Source organism: Protomyctophum bolini (assembly GCF_963924005.1).
Source record: "Protomyctophum bolini genome assembly, chromosome: 7".
NCBI classification, from domain to species: Eukaryota; Metazoa; Chordata; class Actinopteri; order Myctophiformes; family Myctophidae; genus Protomyctophum; species Protomyctophum bolini.
This window is the reverse complement of record NC_137868.1, coordinates 37,345,021-37,368,338: the sequence shown is the minus strand read 5'-3', so window position 1 is coordinate 37,368,338 and position 23,318 is coordinate 37,345,021. Positions and strand designations below refer to the sequence as shown.

At 42.5% G+C, this 23,318-nt stretch overlaps 2 protein-coding genes across 3 annotated transcripts; one reads left to right on the top strand and one right to left on the bottom strand.

Annotated features, from left to right (window-relative positions):
• Window positions 1-420: 420 nt before the first annotated feature.
• nr0b2a (nuclear receptor subfamily 0, group B, member 2a) lies at window positions 421-1,701 on the bottom strand (the record flags this gene model as incomplete). Its single annotated transcript, XM_080768973.1, has 2 exons — window positions 969-1,701; window positions 421-662 (listed from the first exon to the last, which is right to left on the bottom strand). The coding sequence occupies exons 1-2, from the start codon at window positions 1,492-1,494 to the stop codon at window positions 421-423; spliced, it is 768 nt and encodes a 255-aa protein (XP_080625099.1). The 5' UTR covers window positions 1,495-1,701.
• Window positions 1,702-15,813: 14,112 nt separating this feature from the next.
• gpatch3 (G patch domain containing 3) lies at window positions 15,814-23,233 on the top strand (the record flags this gene model as incomplete). 2 transcript variants are annotated; one of them, XM_080768081.1, is made up of 8 exons in its annotated part: window positions 15,814-16,062; window positions 16,802-16,951; window positions 19,512-19,978; window positions 20,746-20,920; window positions 21,276-21,335; window positions 21,964-22,085; window positions 22,804-22,931; window positions 23,053-23,233. In XM_080768081.1, the coding sequence occupies exons 1-8, from the start codon at window positions 15,816-15,818 to the stop codon at window positions 23,231-23,233; spliced, it is 1,530 nt and encodes a 509-aa protein (XP_080624207.1). In that variant the 5' UTR covers window positions 15,814-15,815. The 2 variants fall into 2 exon arrangements, with proteins under 2 accessions (XP_080624207.1, XP_080624206.1); XM_080768080.1 differs by having other exon boundaries at window positions 16,799-16,951.
• Between the last annotated feature and the right edge of the window lie 85 nt (window positions 23,234-23,318).

The window sequence follows — 23,318 nt, the reverse complement described above, 5'->3', positions numbered from 1 at the left end:
GCCACAGCAAATGGAAATATGTACCAATGACCTTAATTCTAATCCTAATTCATATTTCTGTTTCCGCAACGGAAAACAATTTGTTAATGTGTATTCAGTTCACATTATTTATTTTGTCTCTCCAATACCATCAGTGCTTATTTGTGCAGTCCACACTTGACCCAAGTTTCTTCTTTTCATGAGGAGCTACTGTCCGAACAAGCTCTCAACTTCTCAGCCCATACTAAAGTCTGTTCTTGAAACTGTCCCGGGAGACATTTTAACCACTTAAACCCCATGTGGCTGAGCGGCCTCTATGCTAGTGTATTGTCTGTTTTATGTTAATGTGGGGGTTCGCTTTACCCACAATAACGGATGCTGGGGGTTTAAGTGGTTAAGAAGTGACCAGCACCACGATGGACATCGTTTAAATGCTCTTCATCATCTGTAGAACAGCATGTCGACCAGCAGCTCCAGCAGGTTGGTCTGTCCGATGACGGGCCTGAAGAAGAGCTCCGTGACCAGGCCGTGCGTGATGCTCTGCAGCGAGGAGGCGCTGAGGAGGACGCGGGCGAAGCGGCCCTCGTCCCACGGATGGAGGGGCTGGACCACCTCCTTCAGGGCGTTGTGGGCCTCCTGCTGCAAGCACTCCACGAACACGGACGCCTTCAAGTCTGGTACGTCTGGAAAGAAGACGGCAAAATATGTAAGTGACCAAACATTTGATAGGGTGCAAAGATAATATGTCGTCGTCCCCCATTGTGGTCGTAAAGGAAGCAATTGGGCCTTTTTTGTGTTTTCCTTTTGACATACTGTATGTACAAATATAATTATGTTCTCAATGTAATGGGATTTTTGTCTATAAAACGGTCAATGAATCAATCGCAATACTGCACACGGAGGAAAATGAAAGAATCTTGAGTGATTGTCGAGGGATTAAATCAAGACGAGATTAATTTGTTCGTTCACACCAGCAGATGAACACTAACCTGGGTTGAATATGATGGTCCCTTTGAGGTAAGCATATTCCTTGGGACTCAGATCCAAACTCCAGAACTTCTTGAGGCAGGACTTGAGCTTGCTGACGCCGGCCATGGTGGGCTGCGTCTCAGAGTTCTCTTTGCAGTTGAGCAGGATCTTCTTCAGCATGCTGTCGGCGGGGCTGTCGATCACCTCAAAGTCCACACCTTCCTGGGCCAGACCCAGGATGAAGAGCGGAGCCCAGCAGCTCTTGAGGAGCGAAAACTGGTCGTTTGGTGGGAGCTGGTTGAACGCGGGCAAGCTCTTCATGAAATGAATGGTTTTAACCAGGACCGCAGAGGCTTCCTGGCAAATGTCAGACGGCCTTTTCAAACAAACTGTCCGCCGCGTCTCACAATTGCACCCGTGTGGTTTTGAGTTGTAGTTATTGTTGTTTTGATTGCAGGTGCCGCTATCCCTTCGGCTCAGGATGTTGTAGAGGATGGCGTTTGAGTGTTGATCGCTGTGATCCGAGCAGTGACACCCCTTCTCCATGTCGAGGCCTGTAGAGATCGGTGCAGTTGCTGCGGTTTAAAACTCTGAATTCAGCTCAAATGCTACTGTCCTCTCACTATGTTGAGGTCTCCGTCTGCAGGCTACTGGTGCCTCTGTATGCTGTGATGCCTCTATTTATAAGACCAGCCCTCCCCAGCCTTGGTGGACCTTGACTTGTCAATACTCCTCCGTGAAAAACAACTCACTGTATTGCAGAGCAACTGACTATGAGCAATCCCTGGGAAGTAAGATAAGCTTTCCTCAATGAAAGAGGAACTGCTGGAGAAATGCCCTGGATATCAGGTGCGGTGGGCCTTATCTCTGAGCCTGTGTCATTAACCCAGGCAGTACCAAGCTACCAAGGACTGCAGAGGTAATCAGCCAACGCACACTGCCAGCTCACACCGACAGAGGTGGAACGAGGCCAACGCCAAGAAGGGGGCAATGACCTACAAGTTAAGTCCTTACTGTACTGTACTCCATACTGTATAGCCAACCCTTCTTTTTTTAATATTAAATATATGTTCAGTGATACCCAATCTGTGGGTTGCCAACTTGCCAGTGGGCCTCCTTGGCAAAACACTTACGAATGTATTGACAGTCTATTCCAAATCTACAATTATGATTCGCCACAATAAACATGACACTTATGTCATCTCTCATGGAAAACTGTAAGACACTATGATCATACATACGCACGATAATGTCTACTTACAGAATGGCATATCTATAGGCTCCAGTGTAGCCTGACAACGCGTTGTGGGTTTGAGTCCCGATCCCGATGACCTTTGCTGCGTGTCTCTCCCCATCTCTCTCTGTTTCCTATCAATGCATGCAAAACATATCTTGAAAGGACCACTTTTCACCCTATCTTCATATTATTGGTCCTCACTAATGAACCAAAACGGCACAATGTTTTTCTACTCGGTCTGTCTGTGTCTCATAGGAGGGATGTGGGCAGCTCAGATACCCGTCCACCAGTGACATCATCGATGGGAATCCAAGCTAATAGAAACTGCAGGCTTTCTATTCCTGAAAAGCTGCAATGCGAAAATGGAAGCCATCGTTCTCACGGTAATAAAAATGTAAATATTCTTTAAAAAATCACACCCGTGTGAAGTGAGTGGTGCAACTCTGTGTGGGGGTCCCCGGAAGTTCACGCACAGGGTGCCGGCCCGGTTCCGGCGAGCCGCCCTGCGTCCGAAACGGTTGAGGAATGACAGAGTTACCGTGTGGGGGACCCCAGGGCGTCCCTGTACTTACTGTATTATCACTGTACTGTACTGTCACACCATATATACAGTTATATGGCTCCCAAGGAGCGAGGGCCGGCCACTGAGAAAGCTCGGTCACCTCTAGACCTGTATTTTGTTGAGGGCATAGTCAGAAGCAATTGGTCAGCTGACCTCAAGGACCTGGCTGGGGTCAGTGGGGTGTATGGATTTAAAAGGAGTGATAAATACTGGGGTGCGAGACCGTTTAGGGCTTTTAACCAACATTTGTGGTTGTGAAAATCAGCAATTTTTGTGCTCGGACAGACCCAGCCAGGGACGGACACAGCCAGCCAGCCACCCACGGACATACATTGCTTCGTAAGGGAGTGCACCACTCAAAAGAAAATTGGTTTCTGAACTGCCCCGGCCCTCCTATGAGTTGAATTTCTTTTTGGTATTTTATCATGAACATTAGTGAGGACCAATGATATGTCCTTTAAAGGGAGAACATGGCATGCCATGGAATCTCATCGTTCACTCATTTGGAGGATAAAGTCTGTACATGGCACTGTACAATGGTCTGTACATTTTTTTTTTAATTATCTCTGAGATTAAGTCCTCCTCGATAAGGCGAGGCACGTTTATTTGTAGGCCTATAGCACATTTCAATAACGATGCAATTCAAAGTGACTCTGAACCCCTATTTGCTCCCGATGTGCAGGTTGGCGCCTTGCATGGTTTCGTACGGCATCGGTGTGAGAATGTGTGTGTGAATGGGTGAATGTAATGCACAATCTCTGTAAATCGCCTTGGATAAAGGCACTATATAAAATATAAAATCCAGTGACCCTCAGTGAGTGTTCCTTGAGGCCTATAAATGATTATAGGCCTCAAGGAACACTCACTGAGGGTCACTGGACCACACTTTGAGAATCACTGACTACCTAGATTATTTTTGAGCTGTGCCAACCGCCTCCATTAAGTGACTTCGTATGTATGTCTGTATGTATGAGCACCACCCATTGAGCCAGTGTAGGGTCTATATGAGCATGACCCATTCACCCCAGCAGCTGACACTGATTTGGAGACTATGACCTATTGACTCTGCTGTTTCTCTCTCTCTCTCACACACACACACACACACACACACACACACACACACACACACACACACACACACACACACACCCACACACATTGACCACTGTAGCACTAACAGCACGCACGCACACACACACGGTAACGCCTGAGGGCGAGGTCACGTGCACGCATCCACCTAGGTGACAGCAGACTGCTGGGCGAGCAGGGAGTCCTTTAAAGTTTTATCTCTCTCTCTCTATGTCTTAATATATAATCTTTTATGTAAAACACATATAAATAAACGTGCCTCGCCTTATCGGAGAGGACTCAATCTCAGAGATTCAACTGTAGGCCCTGGCCTGTACGCACATGGTCATTTAAAAACGTGCACCAGGCACATATGGCCATGGCTATTTGAAAATAGCCGATCTACAAGCTCACAATGCATCGCAAAGCCACATGTTTTGAGCTTGTAGTAGTTCTGTTATTGGGGATTTTTATGCATTTGGAAACGTGTGAAATGGTATATTGTGCACAATGACTTCTTTCAAACATGTTTGCAACTTCAAACTCCATTTTAACCATGATAGATTATATTCATTCGTCCTTGGTTGGTTCTAGTGACTGATATTGCAGTGTTCATTTTGACATTGAATTCTGATTTAGTCTTTTGAATAACACCTCAGTCATCTGAAATTGTTTAGTGTTAGTCAACTAAATATCAAAATCTTAGTCTTATAGTCTTTTGACAGTCTTTTGACAGTAAATTCTGATTTAGTCCTATTTAGTCATCTGAAATCGTTTAGTCTTTAATTGTCTAGTCTTAGTCGACTAAATATCAAAATCTATGGTCTTTTAGTATTTGTCTTATACAACAACATTAACACTGGTGAGGGGGCTTCTTTCATTTCCTTTTGAAATATATCTCTTTGATGTTTATTTTATTTGAAAGTGAAATATCCCTTTAATGGTTTGGCACCAATACTTTTGTACTTTTGTTGTACATTTTGAATACATGGACCTTTCACCTGTAACAAAGTATTTCTACATGATGGTATTGATACTTTAAGTAAAAAACGTGAGTACTTCTTCCACCACTGAGTCAATGGAGGTTTATCTATCGTCACAATCCGGCCGATCGTTGTTGGGTTGTCACTTGTCAGCATACGGCATGCGCGATGATGACATTGGAACTGTGCGAGGAGCTCATGTGCATTTATAAATCACAGCACATTATGTGCTAAAAGAACTAGTGTTTTGTGACTCAGTGAGTCCATACATTATCAGTGGACACAGGAAACGGAAGTTAAAATGAACATTGCATAACTCAGCGATTTAACTGTGGGTTGTTGCCACTGGTATAACTTGTTTCAATAGAAACACTATTGTACACATGGCAAAATGTAGCCACAGATGTCAGCTAAGATTATAATTAACCTGAGGCAGCATAGGAGAGGAACAGGAGGGAAAGCAACTATTAATTCAACCTATATAATGCCATGAAGGGACTTGTGTGGGCTGAGAAACTGAAGAAACAGTTCTTAGACATTACATCATCAATGGGAATTTAGTTATATCATGACAGTCACCAAGTCCTTGACCTCGTTGTTTTCTCTGCTAAATATACTGTCCTTTGACTCCGTTTATGTTAAACCTGTTATGTTTAGCCTACTAAAAAAAAGAGGAACATTAACGTCACCAGTATATTCATAATTGTATGCTAAAGAAAAATACATCTTAAAACTTAACATGGTGTCTTACAATATTGCAAAAAATCATTGAACCATCCTAGAGATGGTAACACCTTGGTAGGTACTGATTCAAGGGATATTTCATTTACAAAACAAATGTGGGTCATTTTAACTGATAGTGACTAATGCCCTCCCAATACGGGCCATGTTCAATTCATTTTTAAATTGAATTTAATAATTGAAAAGAAAAAGGGTAGTATGAGTCACCAAAATCTCTGGGGTGTTCACAAAAGCCTGAGTAGATGATAAAATGACCCAAAATGTTTTTGAAAGTGAAATAAATCCCTTTAAATATTCACTGAATGGGTGTATCAATGGAGAACTAGATTATTCAGTTTTAGATTTTTGTATTTATACTGGTCCATACCGGTGCACTCATCAAACTACTGCAGACAGAACCCAAAGACTGCACATCCCCAATCCCATTTATTAATCAGATCGTCAGGTGCCAATGATCAAAGCCCATGTACAACGTCAGATCGACTGGTCAACCCTCTGAGGAGATCAATGAATGTGAATGGAAAAGGAGTCTTAATTGAGTGAAAGATCACTGGAAATGCTAATAAATCCTTGCATTATGCCATTGGTTCAACGCTCATCAATTTCAGATCGATTGGTCAACCCACTGAGGAGAGAAATAGATGAACATTTTTGTCTTCATTTTACGGGATTAAAGCTCTCTCCTCTGCCTCCTGTAGTCCACGATCAGAAAACTGAAACGAAAATATATATTTTTTATAACATAACTTGTTTAAATTTATTTCCATAAATGTATACCGGTAGATGTCATCGAAGAATTGATATGACGAGGAACAGAAGGGAAGGCCTTGCAAGTGTTTAATCCTGTATGCTAGGCAGGGACATACTGGATGCGGTGCTGAAAAATAGAGGTCTTAAGCATTACATCATCAACGGGAAATGTTTTCAAGGGGGTTTTCTGCCTCGAGGTTGTTACTTTGCCATAAGTCCCCCTCCTTAAGCACTGTTGCTGATCTGCCTGGTTATCTTTTCTGTGCCTAGCACCAAGGTTTTATACTGATAAGCTAATTACTTTATTATTGTGCTAAATAAACAAATGGAGAATCCTCACAGAGTCCCTCTGGTCATGATATTTTAGTGTTCTGTGGATGTCAGGGGATGCAATACTACAATCATAAAGCTATGGATACATACGCCACAAGAAGCTCAATGTTACAACGCTATCACCTTTGCTAAAGCGATTCAAGTTCTGTAATATTGAAAACAGAGCACTGTGGAGTCAAGGTCACACCCGGGTGAATGACCGCAATAAAGAGATTATATGTGAGACACAACTGGCAGCACCAGTCACCAAAACGATTGTGTCTGCCTTTTTGGTTGTTGCTCTATTGCAGTGGCTCTCAAAGTGTGGTCCAGGCAGGGGCCCTCCGCAAAGGTCGCATTCTTTGGGGGGTTCTAAATTGACCCGGCTTACAAGTCTCTTTCTGTTTTGGGGGTTGTTGAAATAAAAAACATATAAAGTCTGAGAAACACTGCTGTAGCATCATTTGAACAGTCCCAGAGTTGAATAATCTTGTTCTGGTGTACAGAGTGTGTTTCTGCACTACAATAATCTAGACAGTAAGAAGAGGGAGCACATCTCCCATAACTTGGCCTCTCTTCGCTGGCTTCCTGTCAACTGCGGAATCCAGTTGACTGTTTTATTATGGGTTTTTAGAGAACTATACCTGTTACACCTCCAGGCCGCCACCTCTTAGATCCTCTGACCAACTACGCCTGTTTTCCCCTCTGTCCCAGTCAGACCCAGTTAAATGCTACTCTAATGTTGCCCCAAGGCTGTGGAATAGTTTACCACTTTTTATTAGGTCTTTCCCCTCATTTGTTGTGAGCTTGTTGTACATCTTTTTTAAATAGCCAATGCTATAGCCAAAAGTGTTGTCTTTTGTATTTAATACCTTCCATACGTTTTATATATTTATTTTGATGCATTCATTTCAAATTCTTTGTCTTTGCTACGGCATGGCAAGACAAGGCAACTTTATTCATACAGCACATTTCATACACCAAAGGCAACTCAAAGTGCTTTACAGAATAACATTTTAAAGTACTATGCTAAATGTGTTTCATCATATAGCTACACCTGGTTGACATTGGTCAACTTTTGTTGATTACAAATAAACCATACTTTGCCTTGACCTTCATACATTATGTGTGAAGGTCATGATTCTGTGGTGGTTTGGCCTGATAGCCGAATGATTGGGTGCAAAATGTCATCGTCTGCAGTGTCCCTATGTTTTACAAACCACTCTGGACCGCTTGCTCTACTACTACAGTATGTGTCTTTCCCCAGCTCTCAAAGTGAGGGTCCAGATGTATGAGATTTGTACACTCTCAGAGGCCTGTGGTCTTTGCAATTAAAAATATAATGCTGAGGACCCAATTTCCCATATTCAATACCTTGCTACTCCACAGCATCTCATAGGCAAACATTGTACTTGTTACTCCACTTAGTCCACTAAAGTTATTTGAAAACCTTATAGTTACTAGTTGTAGATTTATTACAAAACATACATTAACCACTTTCAGCCCTACCATATTTCGGCTATTTGTAAATAGCCAGCCAATATACTAGCTCACAACACAGGTTGTGAGTATACTTTTTCCACCACTGGTGGTATCAGATGTATGCTATTTGATGCTCTGTCACACAGTCCCAAGATACTAAAGAGGACCTAAAGTTTTGATCTGTTGATCAGAACATTACTCTTTTGATGGATATTTTGTCACATATTGCAAATGAACACTTAATATAATTTAACTGTATATACTGTAGCTGTTGAGTCTCTTGCCACTTGCCTGTGTGTGTGTGTGTGTGTGTGTGTGTGTGTGTGTGTGTGTGTGTGTGTGTGTGTGTGTGCGCGTGTGCGTGACTGCGTGCGTGACTGCATGTGCGCGTGTGTGTGTATTCAAAACACGTACATTGTAGAATAAGCTTATTGACAGACTTAATGGTACAGTCAGTGGATTCACAGTCATGTGCAATATGTGTAGGCCTGCTATGTCTAATATATAACAGATTTTTATGTAGCCTACTTGTATACTTGTATTATATCATTATCAACAAGAAAGATTTAAAAAAAGTGCGATACACAAAGAAAACTGAGGATTTCACAATGTAGATCGGTGTCCCAGAGATCAAATTGAACGGGGGTCTGTGTACTAATGCATATCAAACTGGGGGGGGGGGGGTCCTTGAAACAACAGAATTAGAATGATTGTTGCTGCATAGGGAGACGTGATCATTTTGACAGTTACACACTCTACTAGTAAGTATAGTAACCTCCCCTGGGCCCGGGGAGGCGTCCTGACAGTTGTAAAGGCCCACGATAAGGAAAGATAATTATAGCAGTTGGGAGCAGGCAGAGACGGGCACGGAGGACAGACGCTTATCTCTACCCAGATAGTAAAAATAAAAAGGTCCTTTAGTTCCGTAAATGCAATAAGGGCTGTAATGCTATATGCATGCAGCACTGGTGGAAGTAGAAGATTTGCCCAGAAAGGAGGTTATGGTGTAATATTATGTAATTTCTGTCACCTGAGGAATGTCCTGTTTTTTTGCACGTCTTTCTGAAATTCAAATTTCAAAATACTTTTCTTTTATGCATTATCAATACCTTTGCAGACGTAAGTAAGTCAATGAATGAATGAATGAAAAATGTGTAGGGTGCACAGACCAGGCACTAGTAGGGGTACAATACTGGGTGAGGGTTTGAATTGAATCCAACTCCTGTTTGGATTCTGCCCTTGCTTTCCTGTCTCTCTACTACAACAAAAGTTCATGTCAAGGACCCCCACATTTATTATGTATTTGGCCGTGGACCCCTGTCTGAAAAGATTTTGTGCTAGAGTCCCCCATAAAAGACAATGTGTCTTCTTCTTCTTTTTGTAGATGATCTACAAGACCATAACGCCTCGCTTTGTGACACACAAAGATCGGCTATTTTTTTTATATCCTAAGAAATGTAATATTCCCGGGATTTGGAACCCACTTTGAGAACCAGTGATGTAGAACACTGCCCTTTGAGTAGAATATAGCATAGCAATGCCAAAAATAGATATGAAAAACAGGACAGAATTGCTACAGCTCTTGAGGACAAACAAGTGAGTGATCATTGTTCAAAGCATATAAAGAGAGTTGTAGTGAAATAACAAGTTTTATATGTCCCCATAATGAGGCGAGGATATGTGAACTCGAGTTTCCAGCCTCTGGGAGTCATTGAACTCTTGCTGGTGTAATAGGCAGGCCAACAGCCCTGCTTTGTGTTTGCATGATGTCCAGGACATGACACTTGGCCTTGACCTATTGTTAAGATTCAGCTTGCCTGGTCCCCTCTCCCACAAGGTCATCAACCTAGGGGTAATGGCGCCCCCTTATGGTAGGATATGTTTTTGTGTGGACCCTTCAGTTGCTGGTCTGCTGCCACTCAGCACTCTGACCTTCTGCCACAGTTAGACCAGTGGTTCTCAAACAATTTCACGTCAAGGACCCCCGAATTGATGTGTAATTGGCTGCAGAGTGCAGATCCCCATCTGAAAAGGCAATATTTTTTTGTTAAGCCCTAACCACACCAAAGGGTTGAGACGGTTTTAGCGTTGTCCCAGCGGTGTTGCACGTTGACCCAAGTGATTCAACGCATGGAATTCAATGGCCCACACAAAGAGTCACCATGTGTAATGCACAGGATTCGAACTCGGACCTCCCACGTGAAAGTCCAACATCTTAACCACTAGACCAAAGGGATATCCCTCTGGACTGGGGGAGATATTAGACTTTTGAGGCCATCAGGCAGAGGCTCTGAGCCACTGCTACACATGCAACTTCTTGCAACCGTTTGGACCGAAGGAGTTGGGTCCAAACTTGGAACCCCTCAAAAATGTCACTGTGTGTTTGACAGGCAGACACTTTGTTTTCTTCCATATATTTTTTTAATTAACTGTAGGCAGTTGTACACTCATCTAGATTTTACACTCTAAATAATAGGCTACGTATCACATGTATGTGAGTTTGTAAAGCACACATGTAGCAAATTTTAACTTATTTTGTAGGCAGCTACAGTATATAAGCACTCTTAGTCTTCTTAGGTTGGTTCACACAAATACTTGTTCTGCTATATACTTTTTTTTTAAAGGAAGAGAAATATAGGGGCACCAGGGTTACCAGGGCACTCACAGTCACAAGTCAGGATACGTAGGCTAAAGCATGATGTCACGATCCAGAAGTGAAGTGTAGTTTTATGATCCAATAAACCCATGCAGGTGAAGATCATATCTAGGTATGATGAACTCTAATAGCAGTGCACTATAGGCCTACTTGGCCCAGTCTGACAATGTAAACACACAAACTATAACTCAAATCCTCACCTCAGCTCAGTAGCCTAGGCCTAGTGGTGGAAACTGGAAAGTAGCCTACATTTAAGCCTACTCAAGTACTGCACTGGGATATTTCACTTTCAAAAATCTTTTGGTAATTTACTAATTGTCTCCACCAGGCCGAAGGCATGGGGAGAGAGTATGTTTTGCACTCCGTCCGTGTGTTTATCCGTCCGTCCGTTACCAGCTAATCTCCGGCACCGCTAACCCAGTCGATGCCAAACTTTGCACACACACTCCCTATAGATGCCAAGATGAACCTCTGCTCCAAATCTTCCAGAACAGCCTGTTATAGCGCCACCAAGTATCTCTATAGTCATGTGCTAGATGCAACTTGGCCTGTTGTAGCGCCACCATGAGGCTGATTTGAAAACTGTCAAGTGGCATTTCTTCCTCAGCCTATAGTGGGAATAGGCATGCACGGCTTGGGAAGCCGTGGATATGCACGCGTAACTTATCTGACAGCGCCTGTTCCTCTCCGACGCTGATGTGCATCACTTCAACGTCCACAACTTCAGTTATGATATTTAGCGTGGTGACTTCTCCTTGCACCAGCCATCCATTCCAAATACACTTTCCAGTGCAACTAGTCCTTCATTCAGTCTCTCCATTTTTCCTGTGACCATTTTCCAATATTTGTCTCCGCCAATTAGGACTCCTAATTCCACTGCATACATCCCTATATGATGGGTACATCTGCTATGGGCATTCCTTTTGCTTCCAAGTCTCTCCTTATCTTTCCGTTTGGCGGTTTAATCATAGAAGAGCTCAACTTTGGGTGTTTCCAATAAATGGACATCAATATGCTTTGATTGTTCTTAATATTTCTCAAACGAGCCTTCACTTTGCTGCAGGTAATTCTCTGGGGTGTTTTGGAACCAAACACATACATATTCAACGTTTCTTTCTATAACTGGCAGGTTAAGTGCTCTGGAAATATCCTCTTTAATGAAACTTCTGCAAGGAGAAGTCAGCACGCTAAATACCATAACTGAAGTTGTAACAAGTTGTGGACATTGATTGAAGTGATGCACATCAGCGTCGGAGAGGAACACACTGTCCCATGGAATCCACATGAAAGAAATGCATTCTGAGAAGGAAGACATGGCAAGCCGTGCATGCCTATTCCCACTATAGGCTGAGGAAGAAATGCCATTTGACAGTTTTCAAATCAGCCTCATGGTAGCGCTACAACAGGCACCACACACACACGCACACACCACACCATGGGTGACCACGCACGCACGCACGCACACACACACACACACACACACACACACACACACACACACACACACACACACAAACCCAAACAAACATGTTTAAATTACTCCTAAACATTTTGCCAAACATCACACACTCCCATATCCTCCTGGTGGAGACCTGTGCCCAGAAGGGCACTTTTTATAGTTAATGTCTGCATCTCGGGCCCATTTAACCATATAATGCATTTGGATGGCAAAAATGGCAGATCTGCAAGTTCAGTGTCTTGAATGAGATTTGCTGTGAGTTTGCATATCTGCTATTTTCCAGCATAAGACCGTTGCACAGTGAAGTAGGCCTATAAACAAGGCTTTAGGATTTATAAGTCGTTTTTAGAATCCTCCTTGTAACGGACCCACAGGTAATACTTTATTGTTTAGTATATATTCAGTGTTGTGAGGCATTGGAACAGGAAGTGTGCCAACAACTGATCACAGCTGATGTGAATCAGATGATTGGGACTCAGCTCAGCTGTGGCACTGTGGTTAAAAACAAGGAAATGCTGCCTCAGTACAGAGAAGACTTGGAACAGACAGCACACAAATGGTATGGCTGAAGTTGGTTGGTTATGTGGATGGCTAAGGAAAGGGAGGCCAAAGGAACGGTCAAATGCCAACTAACCATGGAACGAACTGATGTCACACACAGAATATAGCACCTAGCTGGAAAGGGGGACAAGGTATTTTATTGATTTGCTTGCACTGTTATTGGTATTTGGTATTATTGTTAAAATGTATGCAGAAGGCTGTTTATGTATTGTGTAATGTACGTTAGTGTTGCATGGAAAATGTATTTTGTGCCTGAGATTGGAACAGTTTATGGATTATATTGTAGTGATTTATGACCATTGATACATTGTATTTTGTTTCTGTCCCAGTTCTACGTTGATCTATGAATAAAGCAACTTCAAAATCATCAGTTCAGACTTCATCCTTAAAAGGCCAGCTGGGTCCGCTACAGTAGAACTTTACCCGACTGGACTCCTCATCATCTACCACCTGCAAGGAAACATGGACTTCTCTCACTCTGAGTCTGACATCTGCACATGGATCTGGTGAACAGACACAAACACAACTTCCATTCAAAGGAACAAGGTCAGGAAATGAACTATATGGAAAAGGAACTGAACAAGCTACTATTTGCACAAGGATTGTTTAATTACATTTTCAGATGTTTATGATTTCCAAGATTATTTTTGTTTAATTAATAATACATGTAGTTGTCTAAGGGAAATATAGTTTTCTGTGCTAAATTATTTTCTATGGCCATTTAAGGTTTATTCTCCGTTTCTTTTACAAAATGGCAGACGATACAGATTCCGAGGTTGAGCATAAGTTGAAAAGTATTTTTGAACTATATGAACATTGGAAAATGGCAGCACGAATAGTAAAGAAACAGTTAAGGTCCAGCGTTACAGAGAGGGACCCAAGACTTCTCCTTTACACCTTGGAGAAGAGTAAAGACATTTTTGAACTGTATGGTGAAATAATCCAGAAATGCATCACACCACCTGATGGTCTACGAGGCCGAGTGGCTATATGTGAATGCGCTTCAAGAGATCTTTTCAAAGTTGTTGCTGAGAATATGGTAAATGGAAAGTTTTACGGAATGGAAGTGCATAATTATTTTCATGAGTACGAAATTATACGTGAGCAGGAAGAACAAAGGAAAGCTCTGGAAGTTCAAAGACAACATGAGATGGAGAGGCAAGAGGAGATACAGAGGAGGTTCCTGGCTCCTAAGGAGAGGCAACGGAGGGCTGCCGCAGAGAAGAGGGAGCAGCAGAGGCTCTTGGCTGCTGAGCAGGAGCAACAGAGGGCTGCTGCAGAGAAGAGAGAGCAGCAGAGGCTCCTGGCTGCTGAGCAGGAGCAACAGAGGGCGGCCGTAGAGAAGGAGCAGCAGGAGAAACCCCTGACTGCCATGAAGGAGCAGCAGGAGAAACCCCTGACTGCCATGAAGGAGCAGCATGAAGAGATTCAACAAAAGCAGCCAGGCCCAGGTGCGCCGGCTGGTGAGGAAGAAACGGTCATCAAGAAGCAGCTGGAGGTGACGGAGGGAGCAGCAGTGGTGAAGCCTAAAGACTCAGCCCAGCAGGGTGCAGCTACCCTGGCCTCACATCCCAAGGCACCAGGGGATTCGGTGGGAGCTGGTACTCTGCAGGCCGGAGAGGCCGAGCCTAATGCAGTGGCCGCGATGGCCTACAAGGGGGCTACCAAGCAAGACTCCCCGGCAGCAGTCAAAGGGGAACGGAGGCCTAGAGGAGTGCGAAGACAACCAGACAAAGCGCAGGCATCCCTGCCCATCAAAGGGAAACCAGCCATGGCTAGAAGGTTCAAGGCCCAGGACACTAGGCTCCTGGAAGTCAATGCTGAGCATGCTCTCATTGGAGATGGAGTACTCGAGGTGGGAGAAAGATGGTACAACTCACTCTTACCTATTCTAAGAATTTTAAATGCATCTGGTCACGTAATTTTAAATCATTTGTGATTTATGTACATTGCTTTTAAATCACTGTATGATTTGGTGGGAGTGTAACGGACCCACAGGTAATACTTTATTGTTTAGTATATATTCAGTGTTGTGAGGCATTGGAACAGGAAGTGTGCCAACAACTGATCACAGCTGATGTGAATCAGATGATTGGGACTCAGCTCAGCTGTGGCACTGTGGTTAAAAACAAGGAAATGCTGCCTCAGTACAGAGAAGACTTGGAACAGACAGCACACAAATGGTATGGCTGAAGTTGGTTGGTTATGTGGATGGCTAAGGAAAGGGAGGCCAAAGGAACGGTCAAATGCCAACTAACCATGGAACGAACTGATGTCACACACAGAATATAGCACCTAGCTGGAAAGGGGGACAAGGTATTTTATTGATTTGCTTGCACTGTTATTGGTATTTGGTATTATTGTTAAAATGTATGCAGAAGGCTGTTTATGTATTGTGTAATGTACGTTAGTGTTGCATGGAAAATGTATTTTGTGCCTGAGATTGGAACAGTTTATGGATTATATTGTAGTGATTTATGACCATTGATACATTGTATTTTGTTTCTGTCCCAGTTCTACGTTGATCTATGAATAAAGCAACTTCAAAATCATCAGTTCAGACTTCATCCTTAAAAGGCCAGCTGGGTCCGCTACACTCCTCCTGCAGGAGCATATCCACGGATTCCGCCATGTATGTAGGCTAATTATGTACTATATGTCTACGCATCCCAGCACGGATGAGCACGGAAAGTTGCAACATAAATGTCATTTAGTAATTGGATATTTTATATTTACTGTTTTCATTTATTTTTAATAATTACTTTGGAAAAGAACCTCCTCTAGGAAAGACAAAAACATTAAAAAGAATTATTAAAAATAAATGAGAACAGTAAATGAAAAGGCTGGTCCATAGCTCTAACGCATTAGAGCTATGGACCAGAGCTAGTTGGAGAGTCGACTCGAGAAATATGTTGAACTTGAAACCTGTCCAGAAGAGTTTTGCACACACGCACCTTACACGCACGCACGCAAACGGATCTGACGTCATACGAGAACGTCGGCGTCGCCCCATTGATGACGTATGTAGCCGCTGCTGCTGCTGTAAACAAACAATCATGGCGGACAGTGACCCAGTTGTGTATTACTTCGCCATTAGTAACATTCCTGCCAGCTTTCGCTCAGCCACCTTGAGGAACTATTTCAGCCAGTTCATAGAAAGCGGAGGATTCCACTGTTTCCACTACCGACACCGACCCGAGATCCTGAGAGAGCCCGTAGACGACCCCAAAGAGAGCCCGCTGGAAGGAGAGAGCTCTGGGGGCTCCAGGTCGCCTGAAACAAAGTCAACATCAGCAGTGGAAGGTACGTAAAACTATCAGTGTTAGAAAAAATGGCAAAATGTAAAGTACATGAGTAAATGTACTTAGTTTAATTTACCCAACGGACTATTGACTCATTAGTACATGTATTTACTCTATCTGTGGTTAATATAGCGTTGATCATGACGGCCATACGTGTGATACAACAATACAATTTAGGCATTTAGCAGACGCTCTTAATCCAGAGCGACAATACAATACTATGTTGGTCTTCTATGGTCATTCTATTGTCACACTCTGCCCGTCCAGTGGGCACTGGGCAAATAAAAGGGTCATACACATCACACCAATGTACATAATGATATCATCTCAACAGTAGTAGGTGTGATGTACCAACAGACAACAGCACATCATCTATGTAAGACAGAGTTACAACAACTCTGTTCACTTCATTGGGCCAGTCCAATGGCGGCTCTTCTACATAGACTTCTATTGACGAATAGTGACAAAGGCCTGAACCGGAAGTTCCAATGTATTGGAGTCTATAGGCTTTGCATACGTGACAAACAAGTTTTTTGTTTTCTGCCCCCTCAATGTTGTAACTCTGTCTTACTGTGGCTCTAGTCACAAGTTACTTGGTAGATTTAGTTTATTATCACAGAACATACAATAACCAATTATGCCATTTTTTGTTGTCTATTTGAAAATGGCAGATCTATAAAAGCTCAAAAGACATTTTGAAAGTAAATCATTTGCATACTTCTCCCCCAATTGTCCAGCAGTGAAGACGTGTTGCTGCATCGTGGCAGTCCACAGTCAACATGCCGACCGGCTGCTCAAACTGTACGCTGGTAACCAGTGGATTGACCCCAAGGGGAACTGGCTGGCCAGGCGATGTGTCATCAAGAGGATCAAAGTGTCACAGCAAACAGGTTAATAGTTCAGTGTTTACTTAACCTTCTTCATTTCAAACACCTCCAGTTTGAGATCATTGCTGTGCGTTAATGCCATACTTGATCCTACTATATTCAGTATATTCTCACACAAAAGTAGCAGACAAGGACAAGCGGATCTGCTAGTTTTGAATTCTGAATCCTGAAAGGTTAACCGTTTTGGCACCCTAGAGATTCTTGGGAGTTCTGTGATTGTTTTGTAGTTTATGTTTCCATTATAACGGGGAGGTACGTCGTAAAAACTAACCCATTCGAAACATTTCAAATAGTCTATCTACAAGCTCACAATGTGTTGCATGCACCGCAGTGTGAGATAGTAGACAAAAAGGTTAAAGGAGTATTACTACGTCATGAGAAGGGCCCACATTAGATTATGGATAACCTTGCCTTTTAACAAATACGTCAATATGATTATTGTGGGGATGACTACTGGCACTCACAGAATATTTATGTGATTTTTGGTAATCATCAGTAATTCCTATCTAATTTAACATTTGTGGAGTTGGTCACCTGACCAAAAGCGGTTGACAGAAACTGGTCGACATGTTCTGTTGCCCCAACACGGGCAGAAACAAGGCCTTTTAACCAGGCTACTTACACACACTACAACTCGCTTACAATTCGCAAACCTGGCAACACCACCTGGCAACACTGTTCCGTGTTCTCATAGGCCCTCCAGGCCCGCCCCCACAGCTACTTTTCAGTCTCACAATCGGCCATCTTGCTTTTTACTTCGATGCGCGAGTGGACATTTAATGCAAATACATTAATTATAGCTCCAGCAAGCAAACACAAACACCTCAACTCCATCTCATTGTGAATAAGAATTCCGAGGGGAAAAATAATTTTTGGAACGCCACTTTCACCCAGTATGAAGCTAAATGTGGAAGCCGTGTGTGTCACACCAACACTGGTGACCCAGAGAATCCTGTGCCGATTCTCAGGCATCTGGCCTGAGGCACTGCCTGCGAGTTGGCTCTGCGTGCGCTTTTTCCAACTCTCACTGATTTATCCAGCTCACACGTCAATCACAGTCAGCAGCTCTCAGCCTGCACACACACGCACGTCTGTCTTGCGCACACGCGCACACACACACACACATACACACACACACACACAGAGACACAGAATAGGCATGCAGGCTAAGGCGAGTGGCAATTTAATGCAAATAAATTATTTATAGGTCCAGCAAGCAAATCATGATGGTCTGTAGGTCACAATCACATTCCGATTTGAGGGGTTGTGTTTTGTATGACATTTTGGCCAGTAGTTTTATATCTATCTCAGCTTTTGCCTGATAGCACACATGCTAACAGTGCTGACCACAACGTTAGCAGCATTTGATGACAGCTTGCCATAGCAACGTACAGTGTGCGCAGACCTAACGTGAGCTTCTGGGACAGAAACTTGCGTTTTCATGACAGCAGCAGCTGCTGCACCCTGTGATAGATACTGTGCTAAAGATGCTAAAGCAACACAAAACAACATCCACACGCAAAACAAACCAGGGACCAGGGTTGCCACATATCGTGGATGTGAGAGTGAAACAAGCAACCAGGTCTATAAAAATGTTAATAGGCCAGTTCAAAGTAGGTAAATCAGAAATGGTCCGGAAATTAGTCTTAAAATAATCAATTATAGTGTTGACTGTCACACTTTGTTGTCTAATGTTGTTTCAGAGCAGTGGAACTCAAACATTTCCATGTCAAGGACTACCAATAGATAAACAAGTCCAAAGTAGCTTATAATGATCAGACTTGGCAACACTGTCTCTAGGTTGAACGTTCGACTTTACAAGCTCACAATCTTCAAACTGAGACATATTTGATGATAATACTGTTAGCACAGTCATCATACTCCAAGAGCATACAAATGGAACCAAATGGACCCTGATTTTCCCAGAGAGCAAATGGTATCAAATGGGGGTCTGTGGCCTAATGCATTTCAAACTGGGGCTTCTTGCTATTATATTCTCTGCATATCTTATCAACTTGGGGTGAATATTTCACCACAATACTTTACTGAATATTTCACAAGAATATAACACAAGAGTCAAATGTACGGTCAAATGTAATCACAATATAGGCTACAGATGTACATATTTATGACACAGTAAAATGTCGAAAATTAGTGCTATCCCCCCCCCCCACACACACACACACACACGACAGGCAAGGCTGTTGTTTGCATCGTTAGCAGGCAGCAGCTACCTTGCCACTGCTCTCTGTGACTGTAGTTGTTTCACCATGTTTGCGTATTTATGAGAAATAAAAAACACTTTCTGTTATTGCAACGACACTGGGATGAGCCCGGCGCAGCCGGGCGAAATTCTAGTAATTAACAAGTGTGTAAAGGCACAGGAAATGACAAGTATGTCATATTACAATATTAAGATATTCAAATTATCAGACAATTTAGTATCACATTACATGTTTCCCAGCAAGTGTGATGCTCTGTCAGTCATTTGTTAGGCTCTAGTTTTTATTTTGTGCTTCACAAAGGAACTAATTGCAACACAATATTTTTATCGCTGTTTCAGATGAGCATTTATTCCCCTACAAAACGAAACTGCAACAGAGGCGGCGCGTATCGCTGACGGAGCGTTTCACAGAGGCAGACCTCAGAGCTTTACCCGAGCTCAACCCCCCGTCTCTGATGGAGAACGGCAACGTGGGCACGACCATCAAAGTCTTCCTCCAGCTCATCCAGTCGTGCCGTCTGCCTCCACGTCTCATCCGCAAGCTGGGCCTCACGTTCCCCAAGACCAGCTGCAACCGCCGCTACGGAAATGTCCCTTTCCAGTACCGTGACACCTTCACGATGCCACAGACGGAAGAGAATGTCTTCACTGCTGCGGGGCATGAAATTGCAGGCCCTGGCGGAGTGGCCCCTAAACCCTCCTCAGGACCTCGGCAACCACGTGACGTTGGCAAAGAAACGACTGAGATCGAGGAGGAGGAAGAGGAGCAGTTGGATGAGGAGGATGGGCAGTCTAATGCAGATGATGTGGGTTTACATCCATTTAAGTTAGATGTGGATAGTCTAATGTCTCAATATCTTTGGCATTGTCATGTATCAATATATTCAAAGTTTCACTTTATTAAAAACACTTCTCGGTCATTTTCACATCTACAAGGACTTGCAAGGACTGCTTCCCAGTTTTTAAGTTGCTTGCAATATTCAGGTATTTGATATTCATTTGATAATAAGAAAAGCGCTATATAAATCCCAGATATTATTATTATTGAGTACTTACATGTGTAGGGGGCGGGGCCAGGGGAGAGAACATCTAAAAGGACAACTTTATTAGGAAAAAAGTAAAAGCAATAAAACAGTAACAATAAAACAGATAAGTCATGATCCTCTCCTGTCTCTTATGTAAGCCGATATTGTCCTAATGAATGGGTTGACCTTGTTATTTAATGCAAGGATTTTATGGATTTTATGCAAGGACTTTCATTGCATTACAGAAAAACATAATGAAATAAACCATTGACTAAAAGGACAATATCAGTTACCAGAACCGGGGTGATTAAATATTGAATAAAGCAACATCAAACTGTAGGCCGGGTATACACAAAGTCAAGCAGCCCCAGAAGTGTTTTAAATAAGGCGGTACTTAATATGTGTCTGATTCAGTTTCACATTTATACTGTGAATATGTTGCAATAATGTGCAATTGAGCAGAAGAAGTGGCATCTTCGTTCTTACACTTACATACATTACATTTGCTTTCACATCTCCATTTGGGTTTCCTCTTGTTCTTGGCGTAGGACGATGACCGCTGTGAGGAGTGGGAGCGCCATGAGGCCCTGTACGAGGACGTAACCAGCCAGGGGAGGTGCAAGGAGAGGCTGTTTGAGGAGAAGATTGAGCTGAAGTGGGAGAAGGGAGGCTCAGGCCTGGTGTTCTACACTGATGCCCAGTACTGGCACGAAGAAGAAGGAGGTGACCAACACAAACCCTCAAGCCTGCTCGTTTTATACCATGTTTTAAGAGTAATAACATTTGCGTCTGGAAAATTATAACTGTTAGAATTCAGCCTTTCAACAAAATAGTGTAACATATAATGCACATTCAGAAAACAAATATGTGGCCATACCATTATTTAAAAAATGCCAAAAGATTTTTTTTCTTTGCTGTTCAAGAATAAGAAAAGTCTTGTGATGTGAAACGTTTATTCTAGAAATTAAAGTATACTTAAACTGTGTGTGTGTGAGACGGTTATAATAATAATAGTACATGCTATGCTACGTATTTGCTAAGTACATTGATTTTATGTCTTTGTTATTCTTTCCTGTAGATTTTGATGAGCAAACCGCAGATGACTGGGACGTTGACATGAGTGTTTACTATGACAAAGGTAACTCACAAGTCACGTTTGCATGTTTTCATATCTTTTACTTCAAATATTGATTTCAAATGAAATGATGACTTTTATAAAGTGTAGCCAGATTCCTCTTTAAGTATATCACCTATGTTACTGGAAACCTCATATACTGTTACTTTTCAGGATTCAAAGTAGAAGATCTTCAAGCTCAAAACATCTCGTTTCGCGCCACATTTCGAGCTTGTGGATCTGCTACTTTTGATGCTTTTGTGAGAGATAAATATGGGGATAAGAGTTTTCTTGCCCGACAGCAACGATACATATTGTCTGACAAATGCTGTCCTGTGTATAGCCTTAGATCCTCAGATAGGGCCCTCCTGCTTGTTCCTATAAAACTTGCCTCATTACCAGGTGAGATCAGGTTTCTGTGGTCTGAGCATCTAGGCTTTTGGAACACCTTACCCGAGGTGCTAAGGCTAGCAGCAACACCTGTGCCTTCTTTTAAATCACTTCTGAAAACATACCTTTTCCTCAATTGTGTTTGCCACATTTGTTTTCTGTTTTTATTGTTGTTAAGTTTGATGCTTTTTATAATTTTGTTTCAAAAAGCGCTATTCAAATAAATAAATAATCCTTTATGCTTATTGTCCCCTCCCCACAGATGGTGGTGACATGGACTCCCGCGACTATGTGCGCATGCGCTATGAAAAGAGGCTGAGGGATGGGCTTGAAGACAGGTCGGGCCGTGGCCAACCGATTGGCAGCTTTGAGAAATTTACTAAGGTAGTGATTTCTGACCACCACCGTTTATTTGACTAAATTCTTATAGTTTGATCCTGGAGCTTGAACTAGATCAGTAGTTCCCTGAAGAGGTTCCAAATGGACACTTACAGGTCTGTATCTCTGAGTGTGTATGATCCTTACAGGTTTGCAACTCTGAGACCCCTTTTCCACCGGTTCAGTTCTTTGTGGTTCTTAGTCCATGAGCCAGAGCTCCAAAATTGGACAATTAATTATGAATTGAGTGTGCAAAACCAAACCTAATATTAGATTGTTATCACCATGAAACATCCCCAGTTGATTCCTTACACGAAGACAATGATTTATTATTTTTATTGTATTACATTTTTTTATATATATATGCAAATGATGCATTAAGAAAATATGCAGAAACTATGAAAAAGCTACTACTGTGGAAGGGTTATCATAAATTACTATTTACTTATATTGATCCTATAAACAATTTAATATAGGTATAGTTTTTCCCACTCCAATTCCAATTTTAGAGGTCTGGCTCATGGACTAAGAACCAAAAAGAACTGAACCGGTTCCCATTGGGAACCAACCGGTGGAAAAGCGGTCTGAGAGTATACAAATGGAACTAAACGTATCTTTTAGGGGTCCACTTGGTTCCATGTGTACACTGTACGAGTTATGGGGGTCCTTATAATAAAGAACCACTGACTGATTTAGATGTTATGTCGTTGATGTCCTGGGTCAGGGTATTGGTCGTAGAGTGATGGAGAAGCAGGGATGGAAGGATGGAGAAGGTCTGGGGAACAGTCAGGTCGGGATCCCTGCAGCCCTGGACAATGACGGACAGCATCCCAAATGCAAAAGAGGTTTTGGGTGAGTAGTCTAAAAGAAATGTAAGGCAATAATAGAAGATGGTGTTTTGCATTGAGTCTGTGTACATTCTTGTAATAATTACATTTAATGACGTGTGCATGAAATTCTTCTGTTCATACAGGTATCATGGAGAGAAGTTAAACTTCTCAGTGAAAAGGGCCAGAAAAGACTTTCATATTTCTACAGTGTATGATGCACCTAAAGACGTCGATCAAGGTGACAGCGTATTGAGACGGCAACAAAACACCAACATGAAGTTCAGAGGCTGGCAGCCAGGGGGCTGTATCGGACCACGGAAATGACATTATAAAAAGGAAATGACATTTAATATTTCTACACATTTTTGTGTTGTCTTTTTTTACTTTATTTCTTTGTTATAATTGTATA